This window comes from Eublepharis macularius, chromosome 12, assembly GCF_028583425.1.
Source record: "Eublepharis macularius isolate TG4126 chromosome 12, MPM_Emac_v1.0, whole genome shotgun sequence".
In the NCBI taxonomy this organism is placed as follows: Eukaryota; Metazoa; Chordata; class Lepidosauria; order Squamata; family Eublepharidae; genus Eublepharis; species Eublepharis macularius.
The window spans coordinates 33,177,383-33,199,007 of record NC_072801.1 but is presented as its reverse complement, the minus strand read 5'-3'; the positions used below and the strand labels follow the sequence as shown (position 1 = coordinate 33,199,007).

At 40.5% G+C, this 21,625-nt stretch overlaps 1 protein-coding gene across 1 annotated transcript in view; it reads right to left on the bottom strand.

Moving 5' to 3' along the window:
- Window positions 1-21,625, bottom strand: part of GPATCH8 (G-patch domain containing 8) — an 83,527-nt gene that overhangs the window by 16,887 nt on the left and 45,015 nt on the right. The window contains exons 4-6 of the mRNA XM_054992598.1: window positions 13,330-13,397; window positions 12,957-13,043; window positions 11,309-11,452 (exon numbers count right to left, since the gene is read on the bottom strand). Of these exons, the coding sequence (XP_054848573.1) occupies window positions 11,309-11,452; window positions 12,957-13,043; window positions 13,330-13,397 (299 nt within the window). The remainder of the gene's footprint in view (window positions 1-11,308; window positions 11,453-12,956; window positions 13,044-13,329; window positions 13,398-21,625) is intronic.

Sequence of the window (21,625 nt, the reverse complement as noted above, 5' to 3'; positions counted from 1 at the left end):
AAGACCAGGAGGTGTGGAAGCAACATGTCAGAATCCTGCTCTGACCGCGACCACTCTGCTGAACCTCGCCTTGCTCTTGCCTTGCCATGTGACCTGTGGACTGCACCTTGACCTTGTTTCTGGATCACCCTTGCTCTGATTGGTAACTGACCTATGGACCTCTTGACTTGGCTCGCGGATTCTGGACTTTGAACTTGGTATTCACTCCTGGCTTTGAACCTGTGCTCTGACCTCAGACTGGACTTGGACAACTCTGCTTGGGCTGTCCTAGCTCATGACAGAAACATTGTCACAGTGGAATCAGAGAAATGGGGAATGTAGTTTCCAATGCACATTCTTAAGCAGCTTAGCTTTCAAGTTTCTACTGAGTAACTGAAGAGAAAAACCTGTTATAACTGTCATGAAAATTCTCTCTGACCTTTGATTAGAAGGACAATTAGAACAAGAGTTTGCAAAAGTTGATATCAGTAATATGGGTGACTTAGCAAATTCAAATTTATTACAGTCAAATGGGGGGAGTTTTCGGGATCAATTTTTTTTCCTATACAACAAGCAGCAGAGGGAGGTGGTGATTTTCAGAGGTGGAGTAGCCAACTTTCCTTGCTTGGGGAACTGGTCACATCCCCCAATTTCCTCGTAATGATACTTCTGACTAGCCTTTTGACTAACCCACCATTAGTCCAGCAACTATTCTTTGAATCTGAAATGTACATTCCAGTCCAAATACAAGGGTTTTTTTTAAAGTTCAGAAGCTTTAACCCACTTATTACAAATGCCTTCCTCAAATAACTGAGGCTGGTCTTTGCTGACTCGCTTTCAGCAAGCCTATCTCAAAGGAGATTTTTAAAAAATTGTATTGAACAGTCAAATGACCAGCAAGAAAAAGATCACATAAAAAGACCACCGTTCCTATTTACATAAAAAGAGAGAACAGATTTAGTTAAAACTGTTATTATACTCTGCAGATAATAAATCCTGAAAAGTAAAACTATCTTCAATCTCTCCTTTTATTAAAAACTTCCGCTTGTTTATGACCAAAAACCAGTATTTTGCTACTGTCAAGGATACAGTTTTCTTAGTATCTTCCAACAAATATTTCAGTAGCACAGTATCTGCAGATTCCAAATGATTATCCAAAGATTTAAACTTGGAGAGTAATGGATTTGCTAACTGCTGCCTCTCTTCGGAATACAACTTACAATGTAAGAGAATATGAGCAACGGTTTCAACTTTCTTCTCTGGGCACATGCAACATCTTTGATGAACAGGCCTGCGAAGAAACCTTCCCTGCAACACATTAGAAGGGAAGGCATCAAAACGTGCTCTAGAAAAGGCCCATCTGTACTTTTGGTGCATAATGTTAGAGAGAGATATGGGGCTGCTGCAAATCCAGACCATGATTTAAGATTACTGTACATACTAGGTAAGAGTGCTCCATCTGTTTGGACCTCTATGTCAACCAAACGTTGTTGTACCATAGATTTGGGTTTACTTAGACCCATTTCCAAAAGATTTTCTGGGGATAGCCCAATTGTTCTCAATTTATCCATTATCCTAATGGACCAATCAGGATATGGAGAGGAAGTTAAGAATAGAGGGATCAGTCCCGTAGGCTTTAGGTGGATTCTTAACCAACAACATATTACAGCTTTCCAGATATTCAATTCTACTCTTGGTATCCCTGCCTCTTATCTTAGGACCACATTAGGCATACATTTTGGTGCAGAAAACAGTGCCATGAGAAATCTGGATTGTACCTTCTCTAGCTCTGTAAAGTTGTTGTCGCTACTTAGAATTACTTGCATCCTGTAAGTAAGTTGGGTCAGTACTTTAGCGGAGAAGAGCTTTAAAGCTGCCGGAACTAAACCTCCACCTTCAGTTCTAATGAATCTGAGGATAGCGTTGGCGCTTCTCTCTGCTGTGTTGGTTATAGAGGTTATATGGGCTGATGGACTGCCATTATATGTATAGGCTACCCCCAAATATTTATAAGCTTTAACTTGTTCGATGTTCTGGCCATTGATTTTCCAACTGTGTTTCTTATATGCTCTACTAAAGTGTATAATCTTTGTTTTTGAAAAATTTACATTTAGTAATTCATCATCACCTTGTTTTATAAATGTCTTCAAAGCACGTTTTAACCCAATTCTAGTTTGTGAGATGAGAATGGCGTCATCTGCATACGTAAGTATTGGTACAGGTCTCCCTCCCGCAAGGTTAGGGGCATGAACATCTATCCCTTGTAGACTCTGTATCAATGAGTTTAAATAAATATTAAATAAAAAGGGGGCCAGAAGATAGCCTTGTCTAACTCCTTTTTGTGAAGGGATGCATCTAGTTAGCTTACCGTCACTGCTATATCTAATCTGCAATTGAGTATTCTCATGTAATTTAATTATCAGAAGTAGGAGCCTTTTATCTATGGTTGAACTTCCTAATTTTGCCCAGAGCCTGTCCTGTGACACCATATTGAAGGCCGCCTTAAGGTCAACAAATGCGACAAAAAGAGATCTCTTAGCTGATCTTACATACTTTTGGATGAAATAGTCTAAAATCAAGCAGTGGTCCAAAGTTGAGCGCCCTTGTATGAACCCTGCTTGCACCATTTCTAAATACTTCTCTTGATCTAACCAACTACATAATTTCGTACAGAGATGTTTCATATACAGTTTACAAATAATATTTAGGAGACTGACTGGTCTGTAATTATTTGGATCAGCTGTGCTATTTTTCTTATATATGGGTACAATGATTGCCAAACCCCAATCTTTTGGAATTTGGGCAGTTTGATCAATATAAGAAAAGAGGTTAGCCAGGATTGGAGCCCACCAATCTATGTTTGCTTTTAACAATTCAGGTGGAATAAAATCACTCCCCGGGGCCTTGCCATTTTTTAAATGATTGATCAGGAGAGTGACCTCTCCAGCTGTAGTAGGAGGCCATAAGGGAACGCTTTCCGGTGGGATCTCTATCGGTGATATAGGTCGCGGGTCGTTATATAATGCTGCAAAATGTTTCTCCCAAATCTCTGCAGAGATAGTGGATGCCATTGCTTTAGTTTTATTTCCATACTTTCCAGATAGCAGTTTCTAAAACCCCACATTATCATTGTTCTTTGTAATCTCAATGAGGGTCTGCCACTTAGAACGCGTACAGGCTCTCTTTTTTAGCTTTAATAACGCTTTATAAGCTTTTTTTCTTGTCCTGCATTTCGACTAATGTTTTACTATTTGAATTTTTTTTGAATGCTTTAAAGCTCTCAATAAGTTTTTGCTTAGCCTGGACGCATTCCCGATCAAACCACCTTTGATTGGGTACTTTCCCACTTGGTTGGGCTTTACCAGATCTTGTTAACAGTGGTTTGAGTTGTGAGATAAGACGATTATAAGAATTTAGGGGGGCATCCTCTTCCTCTAGCAAATTTGTTATCTTATAGTAGAAAGCCTTACCCTCTCTTGATTGTGTGGGTGACTTAGCATTATAACACTACCATCTCAGAAGCTTAATGTTCATGTTGTGATGAACAAGCAAATATTTAGATTATGAACTGTTACTGTAAATTTATGCTTAGGATCGCATCTGTTTTTTTAAAAAATCATGCTACCTAATCTTGTGAATCTGAAATATACTCGTATGAGACCCTATCTGAATAAACCTGCCACCTTCAGGCTTTTCCACCCTTCATGCACTGATAAGGCACTAAAACTAGATGATTCCAAATATCCGAAGTGCTTTTCGCCTTCTTTCTTATAAAGGCCTTGGATCATCAGAATGAGTTCCACTGGCCTGAAGTTGTATAATGTGTAGCTAGGAACAGTCATATTTGTAACTTAATCCAAAGTATCATTCCCCTTTTCTTGGTCATAGTACCACATTTCTATAGACTCAAAAGATCTGAGAGATCTAGTTCAATAATCTAACTCAGGGATAATCAAACCACTGAAGTGAGCTTTAGCAGATTGAAGTAGACTGAGTTTCTACACATCCTTCTGTTCACAAACTATACTACAATCAGCTCCTTTATTCTGATTTTTATACTACTTATTTCACACTTAGTTATGGAGGTGCCACTTTAAGATATTAAACTTTCCTTCTGATTGCATACTTTTTGGCATAAAGGAGAGCATAAAGGAGAGCTCCTCTCTAGCACAACACAAATTTTGCAGTTTAGGAATACATTGAATCTCTCTTCTGAATGTGAACATCAATTCAATTGTTACTTGAGGAAGAAGCATCTATGTATGATGTGGAAGGCTCATAAAGCATGCTACAGACATAAATCTTGCAAAGAAAGGAAACCTATAGTAGAGACACTCCACAGGGACACTTTAAAGCAGTTATAGTAATGACTAGAAGGGAGGTGGAGCTCAGTGCAACATAGCAAGACAGATAATATATTGTCAGCGTCCACATCATTGTTTTGCCAAAGCTCCCAAAGGTATAAATAGCTGAACCATGACATTTACAGCCACCCACCTCTTGGGAAAGCTGTAGCAGTTATAAATGTTGCAACAATATCCTCCCATTGCCTTCTTTATAAAGTGACACTAGAATCAAAACCAGATGAGAAGTACTACTAATGGTATGATGGGCTTTCCCCAAGTTTGAAAGTCTCCCTTGATATGTAAAATATCATTTTAAAATTTGTCATCATATTAAAGCACAATGTGTTCTACCTTTGATTAAGTACTACACCCCATAACAATTATTATCTTTGAGTTTTCTGGAAGAATTTAACACTGTAACCATCGTGGTGAAGTGCTGTCAGGTCACGGCTGATTTATAGTGAGCCCTGCTGGGATTTTCAAGGCAAGGGACTAATAGAGGTGGTTTGCCATTGTTAAGCTCTGCAGCCCTCATCTTCTTTGGAGGTCTCCCATTCAATTACTAACCAACGTCAACCCTGCTTAGCATCCGAAATCTGACAAGATCAGGCTTGCCTGGACTATCCAGGTCAAGATACTGTAAGCTGTGATCTCTAGGAAAAATAGAGTCTGTGACCATATAACTCAGAGATGCACTTTAAACATAGTGTTGGAATTTTTAAAAAACACTTTTTTACAGAATGATATAACCCAGTCTTCAAAATACCAATAAACTTTTGAAATCACAATTCTTTGATCAAAAATGGTTCTTTACATCGTGAAACAACGCACCCAAGAACTAGAGCACTTCTAAAAAAAATCCCTGCTGAATCCCCTTCTTTTCTCTGATAACTGCTGTCTGCCTCTGACTCAACTTTGCTTTCCCTAAACTGAACTTGCAACCAATTCCTTCAGCTTTCCATAGCACTGCCTTGTCCCTATGATCCTCAGTTGGTTTTCTCCAGAAATCCTTCCAATGACATGCTCAGCTAAGAACAGGATGGATTTATTTGCAACATCTACGTTAAATGTAAGAAGTCATTGGGGATGCTGGGGGAGGGGGGAGACTTAGCTTGCAAAATGTCATTTTGGGTAATCCTGTTTTGAGTGCTATGGCATTCACTGTACTTCTTAAATTAAAAAAAATCAGACATTTCAAGGAGTTCCTTGTTGACAGTTACACTATTAAAAGGATGATGGTGGACCTGGACTTAAATGAAGGGGTGAATGAAACTGGCCTAGAATTCCCGTTTTGCAATAACCAAGAGGTTCCTCCTACAATACAAGGAAGTATTCTTCATACTGTAAGAGTAGAAGTGGGTTTCTGGGATAGTAAAACTACCTTATACTGGGGACTAGTGGTCTTGAACAACAGAGTGGTCATACTGGTATGTTCTCCCATACTAGTACCTCTCACAAGCCAAGACGAGTAAAGGCCAGTCTTTTTATGACTGTAAAGTGGGTCTTCACCCGCTCATGAGCCAAAACTGTGAGGCAGTATCTAACCTACACGCCTGCTGCTTCTGGTGGCTTTATTGTGTATGTGCACCTGCAGAGGATGCAACATTAATGGGTAGGGATAGAGGCTTAGCAGGCTGATATGGCACATCTGAGCAACAAATAGAGATACTAGGAATACTACTCAAATGGTATTTTTTTTAATGAACCAATGTTAAAGTTAAGGTGCACCTGAGGTTTACAGGCACACAAATTCTTGAAACAGGCAGAGAACACAGTAGTGCCCTGTGTGGTAGCAGGGGTCCAGGAATCACCTTTGGCCACGAGCTTGCCAAGAACTGCTAAAACAAACCAAAACACCACCATATCTAAAAGGAAGGCATTCACAAAACACAAAGATTTTTTTTTTAAAAAAGAGAGGAATTGCAGGTACATAATTGCCCTATAACCATTACACTGGAACCATTCTGGCAGCGCTGGCTTTTTGCCCATATTTGTATGGCATATTAGTATGCCCACTAATATTGGTCCAATTAAAAGCAGCCCATCTGTCATTTTTAAAGTACCCTCAAAAGAGCAATCAGTCTAGTGATCAGACTGTAGGACAAGCAGTAAACATGAGGGGGGAAAGCATGGCTGAACAACTGGTGTAAATCAGGTCTCCATCTCTAGTTTCAGTCTTTATCAAGATTACTATATATTCAGAAGTCTCCTACAGGTATGCAGCTGAAATGAATAATGGGGTACTGCAGAGAAGGCCAATGGCTGTAATGCACAGTTTCCACTTGGTGAGTGGCTGAAGATTCAAGAATCCCTGAGCAGGAGTGCTCATTGTGTTTAGCCCCACTCTCTTAAATGCCAAGATCCTTTAAGCAGCCCTGAACATAACTTACTTATATATGAACTCCTTTTCCTTTCCTTTCCTTCTTGAGGCAGCTGTACTATATTGCAGAAAAGCCTACAAAGTGTTGCACCTGTGATCAATTAATCTCCACCTAGCCTAGCAGTCCTCTCAAGGCCAGCTTATCTGGCTAATAATAACCAAGGTCATTACTGCACATTCCAAAAGGGGATTTGCCTGGATGCCTGAGCATGCTTGCCTAACAGATCAAGGATGGCTAGCCCAAAACTGAATCCCAAAGCAGGTATATATCACCTTATTTATTATGAAATGTGTGCTCTGAGTGGCTAGAGTTGAATTCAGTTAAAAAGCAGGTAGCTAACAATTCATTCGTTTGTCAGTTTGTTAAACCATCCATCACATATAACTATCCTTTAAAGCACTTTGGTGGCTCTTCAGCTAAAGAATTTGGGGGGAGGGAATTTTAAATAAACACACAAATAAATGTTCCACAGCAACAGATCAGAACCCCTCTAAACTACTGTGGTCCAAATTAAGCATTGGCAAATTAAGTTTTATTTTGTTTTTTTGGTGAATAGGGTAGGTGTTGTGGCAGAAAGGGATATAAGGGGTAAGTGTTGCATCTATGTTGAGTAGTGGCACAATAAATACTATCACCACTAGATCACACTGTCAGTACAACCGAGAATGCTATCCAAAATGATCTTCAGCTCTGCTAATGCAGAGTAACAAGTTGGCCATTGCTTTTCTCTACCTTACAAATGCCCTGTAAAGCCAAAAAGGAAGGATGGCAGCAAAATGCATCAACATGCTCAATAGTTCCTGTTCATACCATAAAAACTTAACAAGACAAACTGTTACCATCTTGCTTTATTTTTGTTTAAACTTCTGCTCTGAATTGCACAGACTGAGGTTTCAAGTCAACTAAAAAAGGGTGTTTCTAGTGATTCACTATTAGGCCTAACAGAGATGCTGTCTCATTTGTTTTGTTTCATATTCATAATTTAGTCCTGACTGAAATATTTTCCACATGCAGAAGCCTAAGAGGAGCATTGCTATTGCCACTGATACAGGGAGATTAAACACCAGCATGGTCCAATCTCGCCATGTACCCATGTCTTAAGACAAAACAGGGACTCATCCTATTGCAAATACATGCACAAAGCCAGCCTTTCTGAATAAGTATAAGCAAGTTGGCTGCCAGTGTGAACACGAACCCTGGCAGGAGGTTTGCTTGAAAAGATCGATGCTGCACAACAAACATGCATTTCACCTGCCATTTCAGGGACCAAGTTACTTGGTTGTCGAGATCCTGTAACTTCAATAGATATTCCCTTCCCAAACATTTTTATATTATTGACACATTTCCAAACACATAGCTTAGGCATTACTATGAATGTAGGCCTCAAGTTCTGAATACATTCTTATGCCATATAGCTAATTTACAAACAGGCTACATTATAGCTACATTTACATACAAAATGTATGGAGGTATTCCATACATGCAGCAGTCATTACATGAGAAATGGCATGTAGACCAAAACTTGAAATTATGTCAAATTTCAGCTCCTATACTATAGGAAGTAAGCCAGAACTGGAATAGGCCATTCAATATCCAAATTAAGAAAACTACATGGCAAGAAATATTGTATAATGTTAAACTTCTGCAGGCAGATTTCAATTAATACAAAAAAAAAACCTTTCTGAAATTATTGGACACCTAGTAGATTCCTTAAAGTAGGATTCTCAGGCTGGGATAGGTGAAGATGTAAGCAGCCAAGACCAAATTTGACACATGTTGTGGGTATGTCCGAGTATTATACCATTTAGTTAGAAATTAATTTTATGCTAAAATATTTATTTATTCTTAATCTACATTGGAACCTCTCAAAAGGACAAACGCTCTGGATTTTATACACTTGGTAAAAGCTAAACAAGTAATTCATCAAACGTGGAAAGCAAGAGTTATGCCGCATATTGAAATATGAAGTGAAATAATGTTAGATGTTTCAGTCAACGAAAGAGTTGCTTTTAACAGATGAGAAACAAATGGGGCAGAATGTGGACAGAATATGAGGATTTGGATATTAACATGTGTGCGCATTAGGTTTTTTGCAGTATGAAATTAGCTGTTTGCTTCAGGGCCAAGCTTTGTGCTGTACCAGCAGGCTTATGCTTATTTAAGTAGATCTGGTTAGAGTAGGCTAATAAGGTCCTACTCTCGGGTGTCAGGTGTGAAGCTGGCAGTAGAACTGGCTCAGGTTCTGAACCAGGGTGGATTCATCCCAAGTTTTGGTTACCACTTACTAGAGCCAATTTGTATCAGAGTTAGGGTTCTTTATTTGAAAATAAATGAATAAATAAAAACTTAGACTAAGATGGGTAGCCATGTTAGTCTGTCTATAGCGGTAGGAAAAAAGCAAGAGTCCAGTCGTATCTGTAAGACTAACAAAATTTGCAGTACGATATAAGCTTTCATGAGTCACAGCTCACTTCTTCAATCTGAAGAAGCTGTGACTCACGAAAGCTCATACCACAAATTTTGTTGGTCTTATAGGTGCTACTGGACTCTTGCTCTTTTCTGCTGCAAATAAAAACTTATCTTTGGTTATTTTTTAAAAGTAGTTTTAAAATATATGAAATTTAAAAAAATTAGGCAGGAAAACCTGTGGAACACCTTGTGGTATCTACTGATGAAGGGCATTCTCCTAAGCCAGCTGTTTGACTATATGGCCAGGGGGGGCGGGGGGAGGGGACTCTCTTGGTGCTGGGCAGCATTCAATTGAAACCTAGCTGCTGTACAGCATAGGGGGGGGGTGCTATTGGAGCTCAGCACCTCTTCGTCGTGGAAATATGGATTAGAGCACAATATTCCTTAGTGATACACATGTATATTTGAGTGAACTTTGCATGAACTTAATGTAGTTTTTTCTAACAGGCTGTAGAACCACACCGATGTTCTTTTCATCATTGACAGCCAATTAAAAATAGTGGAAAGTTGCATATAAATGGTTCTTTACCTGTTAGAATGGACTAATGATTATCTGTTCACTTAACTTTTCTGGTCATCTTTAATGATTTATATAACTTTATCTTGCATCTGGACACAGCATCACTTTTTGGCTAAGTAGAATGTCATATGATTGAAAATCTGAATAATTACCTAAATCTTGAATCAATCTTAATTTTATATTGTCATGTGTAAAAGAGCTTTCTTCACAAGATATCATGTGTCAATTACTATAAAAGATGCTACATGGGTAAGGAATTAGGATCTTGCTGGAAGAAATCTCATGAAGATATAGGCGAGAACATTGTAATTGTCTTTCTATGCTGATGGAAATTCAATGCATTTCATAGTAAACTTGAATTTGAATCAATCTTAGATTTAACTGAGAGATGTTAAGTGAATTAATCTTTGTTGCTTGTACCTGTTTCATTTTTATTGGTTCTATCTTAATAGTACTTTATAGTTTGATATTCTTGATTTATTAAAAAGATTAGTTTATTTCAATAAAGAATAAATAAAACTAACTAGAAGTCTGTGTGTCTTGGTGGGGAGATTACAAGCAAGAAGAACCCATATAAATCATTTGTACTAATTAACAGGTTCTCACAAAGAGATCTCTGTTTTAGGTCTCAGTTCATAGGGCCTTGAAAATTGTTCAGTTATGATATAAATCTTGACACTGAACAGTTAGCAAGCCCTAATGAGATGCCAGCTAAGCATTCTGTTACATCTCAGTACAAATCTGTACAAGAAATGAACTCCTGAACTGTTTAAAAATGAATAAAGAACAGTGAGGGAGACTGGACAGTCATTTTTTAAAAAAACTCAGCTTGTTGTTTTCCAACTCAAGTTTCCTAAGGATTGAGATATGTACCTTCCCCCTCACTATGTACGTACATGTTATTTAAAATGAAGCCTCAGTCCTGGGACTTATTTATAATGACAGTACTTGGAACAATTTGAGTGCCTTTTAGTATGTACAGAGTTTGGATCTCTCCCCGCTACATCTCAGCCTTATTTCTCAATACTTGTCAGAAATTTAAGGTTTAAAACAACATTTTAGCCGCAACACTTCTTTTTAAACTTATCCAAGGAATGTACTTAGCAAAAAAAGCCCTACTGGGGCACTCTACCTGTTAAACAGCCTGTTGGCTTTTCAGAAACAATCAAAATGTATTCAGTATTCTAAGGAGGAACTCTTCTCATTCTACTTGAGGAATTCTCCTAAGCAAATGCAAAGCTTTTGAATGATTTCTCTCTCACATGTGAATTGGAGGAATCAACCATTCAAGGATTTTTTAACTGCGAGGCTGTGATATCTTCCAAAAATTAAAAACCTACTATTCCATTTTCTAGCTAATTAACAGGCAAATAAGACACCTTCAAGTCCTAAAAACCAGCAAAACTCCTTTATCATCCGGACAAAAACTTCTCACTTGGGTTAAGTGCAATAGCTATCAGCAAATACAACCAGACGAAGGGGCTCCAAGATATTGTTGCTGGAGGCAAGGGGGGAGGGATAGATGAATATGGTAGAGCAGACTGAAGAACAGCCACTGTATGGAGAAAACCACACAACAGCAAAGGAGATAACATGCAACACTGCCTTTTTACCTGTTTGTGGGCGTGGTCATAGGAATTTATGTGGTTGTCAAATTCTTGATGCTTCTGGTACTGTTTATCACAGAGTTCACAGTAGAAGTTAGCTCGAAGGTCTTCAAGGGCCTTAGCAATTGCTTTTTCTTTGTCCACGTAATCCTGCAGCAGCAAAAGGAGCCAAGATTGCTAAACCTTTGAAAAACTTTTTTTGGAAGGGCAAGGACTTATGCTTTTACCTTTATTTGAATCAAACAATCTACTCAGTGTTATTGCTAGTATTTCCCAACAGCTGGACAGGCACAATACCAAAGTGATTCAGTGCCAGCTCAGGAGACTTTCCCAAGGCAGAAAACAAGGGGGCATGGCACACAACTGGGACTAATTAGAAATGATAGTTGGCACTGAGGAAACTGGTGGCAACTGAGAAGCAAGCAAGGTACCTCTAGTGGGAAAGGCTTTCCTCAGAATGCAAGGACTAAGAGGGAAACTACATGGGATGCCCAACACATGTTCTTCACATGTCAGTTTCCTGCAAGTTTCCATGGCAAGTATAGTGAGAAAGAACGCCCACTCTATGCGATTCTCTGCCAGGGAAGAGGAAGAGAATCCCTCCTACTGCCTGAGGATCATACTGAGGAGGGCAGCCCAGGAAGCCAGCAGCCAGCCTCCCGCATGCCTGCCTCACCATGTGGCAGTGGTGGCCAGCGCTCCCTCCTCCTCCTGCCCCAGCCAGGAGCACTTGTGGCAGCCCCAGCCACCAGCTCCTGCTCAGGGACCAAGCAAACACCATGAAATGCTCTGCCGCCTCCCTAGGACTGAGGGCTGGAGCATAGTCCGCTCAGCTCCCTCTGGCTGCTGCTGGTGTGCTCCCCTTGCTCCCTTAAATACACTCCAAGCTCTGCAAGGAGAAAGAGCACCACTGGCAGCTAGAGGATCTGGCTGGCAGGAAGAAGTGGGCTGTTCAGGGGCCTGCTATGACACTTTTGTTCAGCATTTTGCAGATTAGATCTCTCATATCTGTTTTGACTTGGAATCTAACATTAGCAGTGATAGAGTCAGACAGTGCCTGGGTGCCAAACTATTCAGTTATTTGGGATAATTTTCAGTTTATTCAGTCTGAGGATATGGACAGGATGCTTGGAGATCTGAGGCCTACCACTGCTTGTCTATCCCTTGCCCTTCCAAACTACTTAATTCTGCAATGAGAGGCTGACTGCCTGGGTCCAAGGAGTAGCTAAAGTCTCTTTGAGAAATGGGGTGGTTGCCCCAGCCTTGAAACAGGCTGTGGGGCATCTGCTTCTTAAGAAGCCTACTCTGGACCCAGGAGATCAACTATCAACTGGTCTAAAATGTTCCATTCTTGAGCGAGGTGACTGAATAGGTGGTGGCTGGATAACTATTTAAATTTTTTAAGTTTTGGGGGAGGAGTGTCCTTCACTGATCCCTCCTTCCTGCCCAGCGTTTTATTAGTTGTTTTTAATGTTTTTGTATGCATTTTACTGCTGGTTTTAATTGTTTTAATGATGTGCTTTTGTTGGTTTTAATGGCTTTTAAGATAATAATTTTATTATGTAAGTTTAATTGGCTCACTGCCTTGGTGGGGTATACATTTTGTAAAATAAATAAAATAAACTGCAGCACAGGGACAGAGTTCATTTGGTACCTTGTATTTCTGCCTCAGCTCTTCCGTATCTTCCTTCTCCACTTCCAAGACCCTCCTCCGTTCTGTAGCATCTTCAGCATAATCAAGCTAAACAACCAAAGCAAACAGAAACCAGTCAGCCAGACATTCTGGGCATTACACAGCTGGTAAGAAAATGTCACACAAAGCAAGCCATCATCTAATCTCTCAGATGCTCAGTTCATTCCATCACTAAGAACTAATTTGCTAATTTCCATGATGTGAAGTTCCCAGCAGGGACAACCAAGTAAATGCCACGTAAAAAGTTTTATATGGGGGAAACAGGATGCATGATACATACATATGTGCAACCACAGATGCATACAACACAACATACAATGAACAACCTGCTTACCTCCATTTCCATCCGTCCCATGCCCATGACGTCATACTTGACAACGATGGGAATAGGATCTGTCCTACCTACAAGAGAAGCAGACCAACTAGATGAGTGGGGGAGCAGAGAAATAATCAACTGTGGCAGGTTGCTTGTACACATTGGGTTGGTTAGAGATCTTGCCTTGAAGTGCAGAGACCAGAAAGCTACAGAGAACCAAACACAAGCCATTCTCACAGCTTACAACATAAGGTAGCACATCTTGAGCACCAGACTTGCCTTTGGCGCCCTGTATCTCTCAGCACAGATACTTTAACAGGTTAATATTATACTCAGAAACATTCTAATGCCAGAAGCTAGAAATATTTTTTAGTTGCAAAAACAGTTTCCTTGAGACCACAAAAATGGAATTAGGAACTAAAGGGGAATATTAGGCATTCATGATCCACATTGGCAGATGATCAGAAATAGCACAGTCCTTACAAATGAAAGGCTTAAACTCCCAATAAGGCCAAATTTGCTTGTTGTCACAGGAAGCTGGAATTCGCCTGTCTGCAAAGCTAGGCTTTAAGACTTAGCCCTAAAATATGACTCCTGGATGCTGCCAGTCTGACTGCCCTATTCTTGTAAGCTGTGAAAAGGACTAGTTGCGAAGAAAACTGACTTTGAAACTAATCAAACTATGCTGAAGATTCCGTACATATTTTTAATCCACTCATAACCAGCCAAACAAAGCAAAATGGGGCAGACAAGCACTTTGACTACCACAGCCTTTGGGTGTTGTTTATTTTTACATCACAACATGCACTGTGAGTTGTGATGTAAGGCCACTGGGGGAAAAAAGGAATTACTTACCTTATCCGATGCATACCTTGAGTGAGAAAACAGAATGTTTACTTCCCTTATTATTGGTCTTGAGGGGGTTGGTGTCAACATTTTTTTCTCTGTTACACACATACACACATACATTATACCCTTGGGCCAAAAGATGTCCACTTTTGATTATGCCAAAGTAAAAACACTGGATTTATAAATGGTTCACATGGCACAGGAGGTATTGAATGTCTCGATATTTTACAACTCTTTAACATTTTGGAAAGAGAGTGTTGTCCAAGTGATAGGGCACCCACTTGGAGACCTGGGCTTAAAACTCTGTCAAGGATTCCACTGGCCTTGCCTTTGTTCTCTGAGAAATTGAAGTAATTATAACCTTCCTCACACTAATGTGAGGGTCAAAAAAATGCAGTGTTATTTGCATTCCAAGTGTCATCAACATAAAGAAAACCAATTCTAGACACTTGCAGGCATCAGCTGAACTTGAGAATAAATTTTAAAATTATTCCAAATCATACAAGAATTTGGAAACCTAAGCCAAAAGATGCAAAGTTCGGCACACCGACTATCTTCCTGATAGCAATGTTTTCTAATGCAACTTTTACCTAGGTATATACATTTTCATTATGAAGGAGGAGGGAAAGAAAGGACCTTATGCCCAATGGTATAAGAAGCAGTGACTGCAGTTTTGAGCAAAAGGACCAAATTCACAATAACGTTGTAAAAATGATGCTAATCAATTCCCCCCCACCACCAATTTTGAGGTTTGACTTTTTCAAGAGTTCATAATTGTTGTGCCTGGCTTTTTGATAGTGGCAAACTCTGCAATACTAAACATGCATCAGTACTTTTGCTTTCTAAGGCAGTCAAAGTTTTCAGTTAACTATAAAAATTGCAGTAGCAACTGCTAACACCCACCATGTGCTTTGGGGGGGAGGAGGAAGGAGGGGGAATCATGTTTGGACAATATTAAAAATTTTATATTTGAAGTGATTCTCCACAAATTTTTGGTAGTTCTAACACAAACATCCCTTCTGAGCATTAAACCCTCAATGAACAAGGATCAGACATGGAAGAGTGCATGAAGAAACAGAAAGGAAAAAAAGGGAAATGAAAAGACCAAGCAGAAAGGATGAAGGCTACAACAGAGAAAAGTAAGCCTAACATATTTGGTGCTCTGATGACAAAAAAAGGAGTAAATTCAGTCTGAAAATTAAAAATTACCACTAAGTTTACCATCACCACAACAAGTCCCGGTTCATTATGCTGTAAAAAAGAAACACCATTTGTTAGGCAGAAAACCGTCAGGGGCAGAAAACAGGCCCTATGTAGCAGGCAGGTAGGGATGGGGAGGAATGGCACCTAATTTCTGCCCCCACCCACTAGAAATAATGGGCAAGCAACTATGGCTTTTCCCCACCACAGCTACATAAACTGACAATGAAATGAGGCTGGCTGGGAGTCCTCAAAGATGAAGCTTGCAAATTTATTCTGGGGGGAAATTCATAAGCTAGGATTGACCTGCAAATGAACTAAGGAGTGAGGAACAGGCCTTGCATGCAGCACTTCCCAAACTTCTGACAGCAAAGATCTAATTCTCAGCGAGGCAGGGAACTTACATCTGGGCTTTGTCATTTCCAGCTGCAGATGCAGGCACACGATGGAATATTACAGCAAAAAAACCACACCTACAATTACATAAATTTGCATCAGAAGCAGAAGGCTCAGCAAGCCCTTCTTCTTGATACGTTAGTTTTCTATAACCAGGATATCATTTTCCACTATATGGAAGAATATTCAATTATGTAGGCCTGCATCTGCATTCTGAAGAGGCACTGTCCAAAGACAGGCATTCCACTTCAGTGATGGCCAAACTAGACAAGATGTTATTTGTCCTGAATAACAACTTCTCTCCTGGGGCTGGTCTCACTTGGAAAAATAGCATGGAGGATTAGGGAGACCCTCCACAGTCCCCAGCACTGCAGCCTTGAGCTAAACTGGGCCCTAGAGTGCTTGCAAACCAAGTAACTTTTAGCACTGACTGGAGTCCAGATGAGGGAACAAAGACCTGACTTGCAGCCAAATATCTTGTTTAGTTTGGCCCTAATTGAGCAATTAGCTAAAGGCACACTATTTTTCTGAACTCAAACAGGATAAATACCACTCTTGACCCTCCTCCCCCACCCATGACTGGAAGGAGACAAACCCAGAACAGAGACTCATGCAGAGAGTCAGTAAGCATCGTTCTCTGGTGCGTGTCTGCACCAGGTGTGACAGGATCATTCCATGACTACTGATACAGAAACAAAGCAGGACTCCTTGCCCTCAAGGCAGGCTCAACAGAAAGAGGCTCGTCTAGAGAGACAGGCCAAGTTTTGATTTCATTCATTTCTCAAGACCTACTAGTGGCTCAAACTCATCAGCATGAGTTCAGGGAACCATCTGGAAATGACTTCTCCATGCAAGAGATACTAAGAACCTGGAACTTCTATTAAAAGAGAGATGTTTCCTGCCCTCAATGTCATGAATGTGTGTAATTTATTCAGCTTTTCATAGCATTACAAATCTGCCGAAGTTGTAATGCATAGTACACACACTTTTGGTTATATCCACTTTGCTTGTAACAGCTGTGTTGGGTAAATATCCTATCAAGGACTGGGACACTATCGTACTTAGCAGGATAAATTATTAATGCAAATATATGAATATATGACGTTGCAAAGTCCCTGCCCCAAAATGAACCATGGGTTATACTGCCATGTGTGACTAGAAAAAAGAGACCATAATGGTTAACCATAACACTAAACCACCTCCATAAAAACCCCATCCAGTAATCAAACTGTAAACTGTTGCATAAAAAAGAAAGACCACAGAAAATTAATTCATTACAAAGATTTATATGCCAAATTCTTATTGAATTTAGTACTTCAGGAGGCTTAGCAGAATACTGTCAAGGTAAGATATGCAATGTGTTTTAATTCCAAACCTATTCCTAGAGTGTAGATAAAAAAAAAAACACAGAAAAGAGAGATATTTCTGCAAATCTGGGGAGAAACCCAAGTCTGCAGAAAAAATCTCAAAAGTAAAAAAAAGAAAAATGAAGAAAAAGGGAAGAGGAATAACCTCCCAAACAGAGGAACAATGAACACACATCATACTTTAAATAAAAATAAGAACTAAGATCTCATGGGATCACACTTGTCATGCTGGGGCTGCCTAACTCCCTAAATAAATATTTAAAGAGCAGCTAAGGAAAGGGGGACAAAGCAGAGGCAGGAGGGTCGGGGGAGGGAGAGAGAAAGTGGCAGCAGGGCAGGAACTAGACAGTGGTGGTTAGGGGGGCAACAATGGGGGAGCAGAACATGGGGAGCCAGCAAGAGGAGAGGAAGCAGGGACCAATAGGAGGCTAGGATTTTCTTCCCCATCATAAGTTTGTCTCTGTTCTCTCCACAAGTAAAAACCTAACAACAAAAAAATATGCAAAGGCCTTAAAAATAACAGCAGTCAGCATCATTCAAATACTGTCATGTCACCACAACTCATCCTTTGGGTCCTATCTACTCTTGGCTTAACTTCTGGGGTAAGTTTTGACATAGCAAGAATGCCATGACAAGAATGCCAAGAGCTCTTGGTACAGGATGGGACTCCACTAGCTTGCAGGAGGAGTTAATTCTATTGTATTTAAAAAAACATGATGCTTGTCTCTTAAAACAATGTATGCAGTATTTTTACAATGTGATGTTCTGAACTTTAAATACTTACAAAACCACAACATTCATGACTAAAGCAGTAGAAAGAGCAAGACTCCAGTAGCACCTATAAGACTTACACAATTTGTGGAAGGTATGAGCTTTTGTGAGCTGCAGCTCACTTCTTCAGATACTTCTTCGGTATCTGAAGAAGTAAGCTGTAGCTCACGAAAGCTCATGCCCTACCACAAATTTTGTTAGTCTTATAGGTGCTACTGGACTCTTGCTCTTTTCTATGGCTACAGACTAACATGGCTACTCACGATGTCTAAGGCAGATGCTTAACCTTTACACTATATCTACAAGCTGCGTATCAAGAAATATGGAGGTTGGAAAGCCAAAGCAGACTGGAATGAGGCCTACATCTCAATCCCAGCAGGTGTCAGTTCTTCTCTCACTTTTCTTTCACATATATGGGGATTTTAAAAAGAGAGAACATGGTGCCTTTCTAACATATAAGCTTCATGACTGGGAAGGGGGATGTGGGCACATTGTTAATTATAGGTGGAACAGGGTCCCTGCCAGACTCTGAAAATGCTCAGCATGGAAGCCTTAAACTGTGGTGTGTATGTTGCAGCTTCACAGAAGTCCAGTAGTGCCATGCTGACATCGCATCCATATGCTCACTAATATGCACCAAACACTATTTTATTAATTTATTTATTTTATTCGGCTTCTATTCCCCCCTCCCCGCAAGAGGGCTCGGGGCAGATCACACCATTTAAAACACAATACATAATTAAATATGGTTCCATAAAAGCACCTAAAAGCATTATAAAAACATCCAGTCTGATACAAAAATTACAATAGATAGCTTCCCCAGTGGCAGCCGTCGCTGCTTAATGAATTTTAAAAACACCCGCACAACAGGGTGGTGGACAGATCTGATAAGGAGGTTAACTCATTCACCTCCTCCTCCTACACCGTCAGAGGAGGCCTGGCCCAGCCTCAACCATATGCCTGGTGGAACATCTGTCTTAACAGGCCCAGCGGAAAGATAACAAATCCTGCCGAGCTCTGGTTTCAACAGACAGAAAGTTCCACCAGGTCAGAGCCAGGACCAAAAAGGCTCTGGCTCTGGTGGAGGCCAGGCAGGCCTCCCTGGGGCCAGGGACCACCAATAGTTGTTTCTCTGCTGACTGAAGCATCCTCCAGGGTATATATAGGGAGAGGCAGTCCCGCAGATACGCTGGTCCCAGTCCGCATAGGGCTTCATAGGTTAATACCAAAACCTTGAACCTGATCAATACTCCACTGGCAATCAGTGCAGCTGTGCCCCATTCGGGACTCCCGCAATAACACGCGCGGCTGTATTCTGAACCAGCTGTAACTTCCGGACCAGGATCAAGAGAAGCCCTGCGTAGAGCGAGTTACAGAAATCCAATCTAGAGGTGACCGTTGCTTGGATCACTGAAGTGATCCAAGCTAAATGATCCACTACCCCAAGCACCAACAGAAGGGGGGTGAATCAGAGACACTGATGCTGTAAAACACCGTGACTGGGCTGGAGGGGAGCAGGGGGAGAAAAGGAATCTGTATGATGGGTCGAAGAATGGGAATGAACGTCAACCTCAAAGACAGCTGCTGAGCCCGATTTCCTTCATGTTATATTTTGAAACAAGCAAAATGTGCTTTAAAAATGCAGATAATCTTGTCCAGCAAGTTTTAAAAACTTGCATTTTAGCTAGCAGCAAGATCCAGTACTATGGTCTGTACAGGTTCCAGTTTACTCACTGAATGACTCTGAGCAATTCATTCGTTGTTTATTTACTGATCTATGGTCTGCTTTTCTCACAGAAGTTCAACCTGGTCTCCGGGCATTTCACATATCCCTAGATGTCACACCATTGTCAGGCTCTAACAATCATTCACCTCCTGAGCTGTCTTGTCCACACACAAAAATCCAGTTGTGAATGACTGTTACAGCACAATGATAGTACAATATCCAACAATGTGAGGATGTAGCCTCAGTTCTCTCATCTTTAAAATTAACAATGTCTTTCACAGAGTGGTGCAAGGCAGAGATCAGAAGAATCAGCGAGTATCTCTGGCATATTTCAAGTACAACAGAAATGCTGTGTTATCAGTACAGGCTTTACTGCCTACTGAAAGCTCACAGCTTTAGCATGGACAGCGTCTTGCTTCAATGTTTCAATCACCTGGGGAGTTAGACATATTCATAAACTCAAGATGACCTGGCCTTGCGATGCACAAATTAGTACAATCTGCAGCTGCCCTGGTCTTCTCTCACCAGAATAAACCTGACTGAATAGGATAGGACAACACAGTTCTTGGCTGTGTATGCTGAACAGATTAGAGTGTGGGTTGACTCAACAGAGGGAAGTTATCAGAGCAGCCAAGTTTCTAGTATAAGAATTTCATTCAAACATTTAAATGAGGATTATGAAAGGAAAGAGATACTGCTAAATTCCTCATGCTACATGCCAGGAGAACAATGATACAGAGAAAGCATTGTCCGCTGGGAACAAAGGTCACACATGTGAGTCCTTCAACAGCAGCTCAGTTGGAATCAGGGGTGTTCAGTCTCAAATACGGACTTTTGTTCTCACTACAAAAAGAGGTGTGTGTCCACAAGAGACAAGCCATTTTGGAACTGGTTTGCTGGCCCATAAATCTGATACAGCAATGCTAAGCCCACATAGGAAGACAAGATCCTCTAAGAGAGCAGTTCAGGATCAGTTATGTGTACCAAGCCTTGAACAGACTCATCATGTATCTCTCCCAGCTAAATGCCTTTCATTTAAAGAATTCCCTAATAAATGCTTGACTAACCGTTTTCTTTAAAGTTTCCAAGGAAGAGCCATTCCCCAGCTCCCCCAGGAAACTTGTTCCAGTTTGTTTCACCCACACTTTCCAACTATTCTTGGAATTTCTACAGTGTTAGAGCCAAACTAAATGCTACCAAGGTGATATATGGCTTGATCTAAGGTTTTCCCCCACCCCCACACCATTAGCTACAAAGGAAGAAGAGGACAGAATTAGATTTGAATTACAGCACTGGATTTACTCTGGCACACTTATGTAACCAAGAGACAGGGGGAACAGAAGAGATTTTGAAAAGTTTATGCTTCAAGCATTTTGAATGTTAGCTGCTTCAAGTAACAGATCACTCCACTGACAGTTTCTTGTAAAAAAGGGGGAAATACAGTAACTTCTGTAACCGGGTCCCTGTTAACCATCATGCATCTGAGTTTAGGAACTGCATGTAAGCAAAGTCTTGCCCACTAGAGAAAATGCTACCCTACTGATAAAACAACACTGTTCCTCCCTAGTGAAAGTATTTGCCTGGATGCTATTCCTTTCACTCTCTTGAGCTGCCACTTCTCCCAGGTCTTATTAACCCTTTCTTGCATGTGTTTGCTTCATTATGAATAATGTACCTGCTTCTTGCACAGGGGGTTCCATATATGAATATGATGCCAATCATACGCCCTTTTCATACATCTGTATTTTGTTGTTCTTCTAAACTATACCTAACAAATGGTAAGACTGAACCCAGTTCACTTTCCTGTGCCCCACTTGAGACAAATTCACCACCCAGCAGAAACTGAATTAGATTTTTCTTAACAGTCCTTACTTCTGTTCTTCCCGTTTAAATGAGACTTTCAGCTGTCTTCACATGGGACTTCCTCCCTAAGGTATGCTCACTTACACTTCATGAAACTCATTCTAAATGCTACTTGTTAAAAGAAGTTTCTATTCCCTCCTGC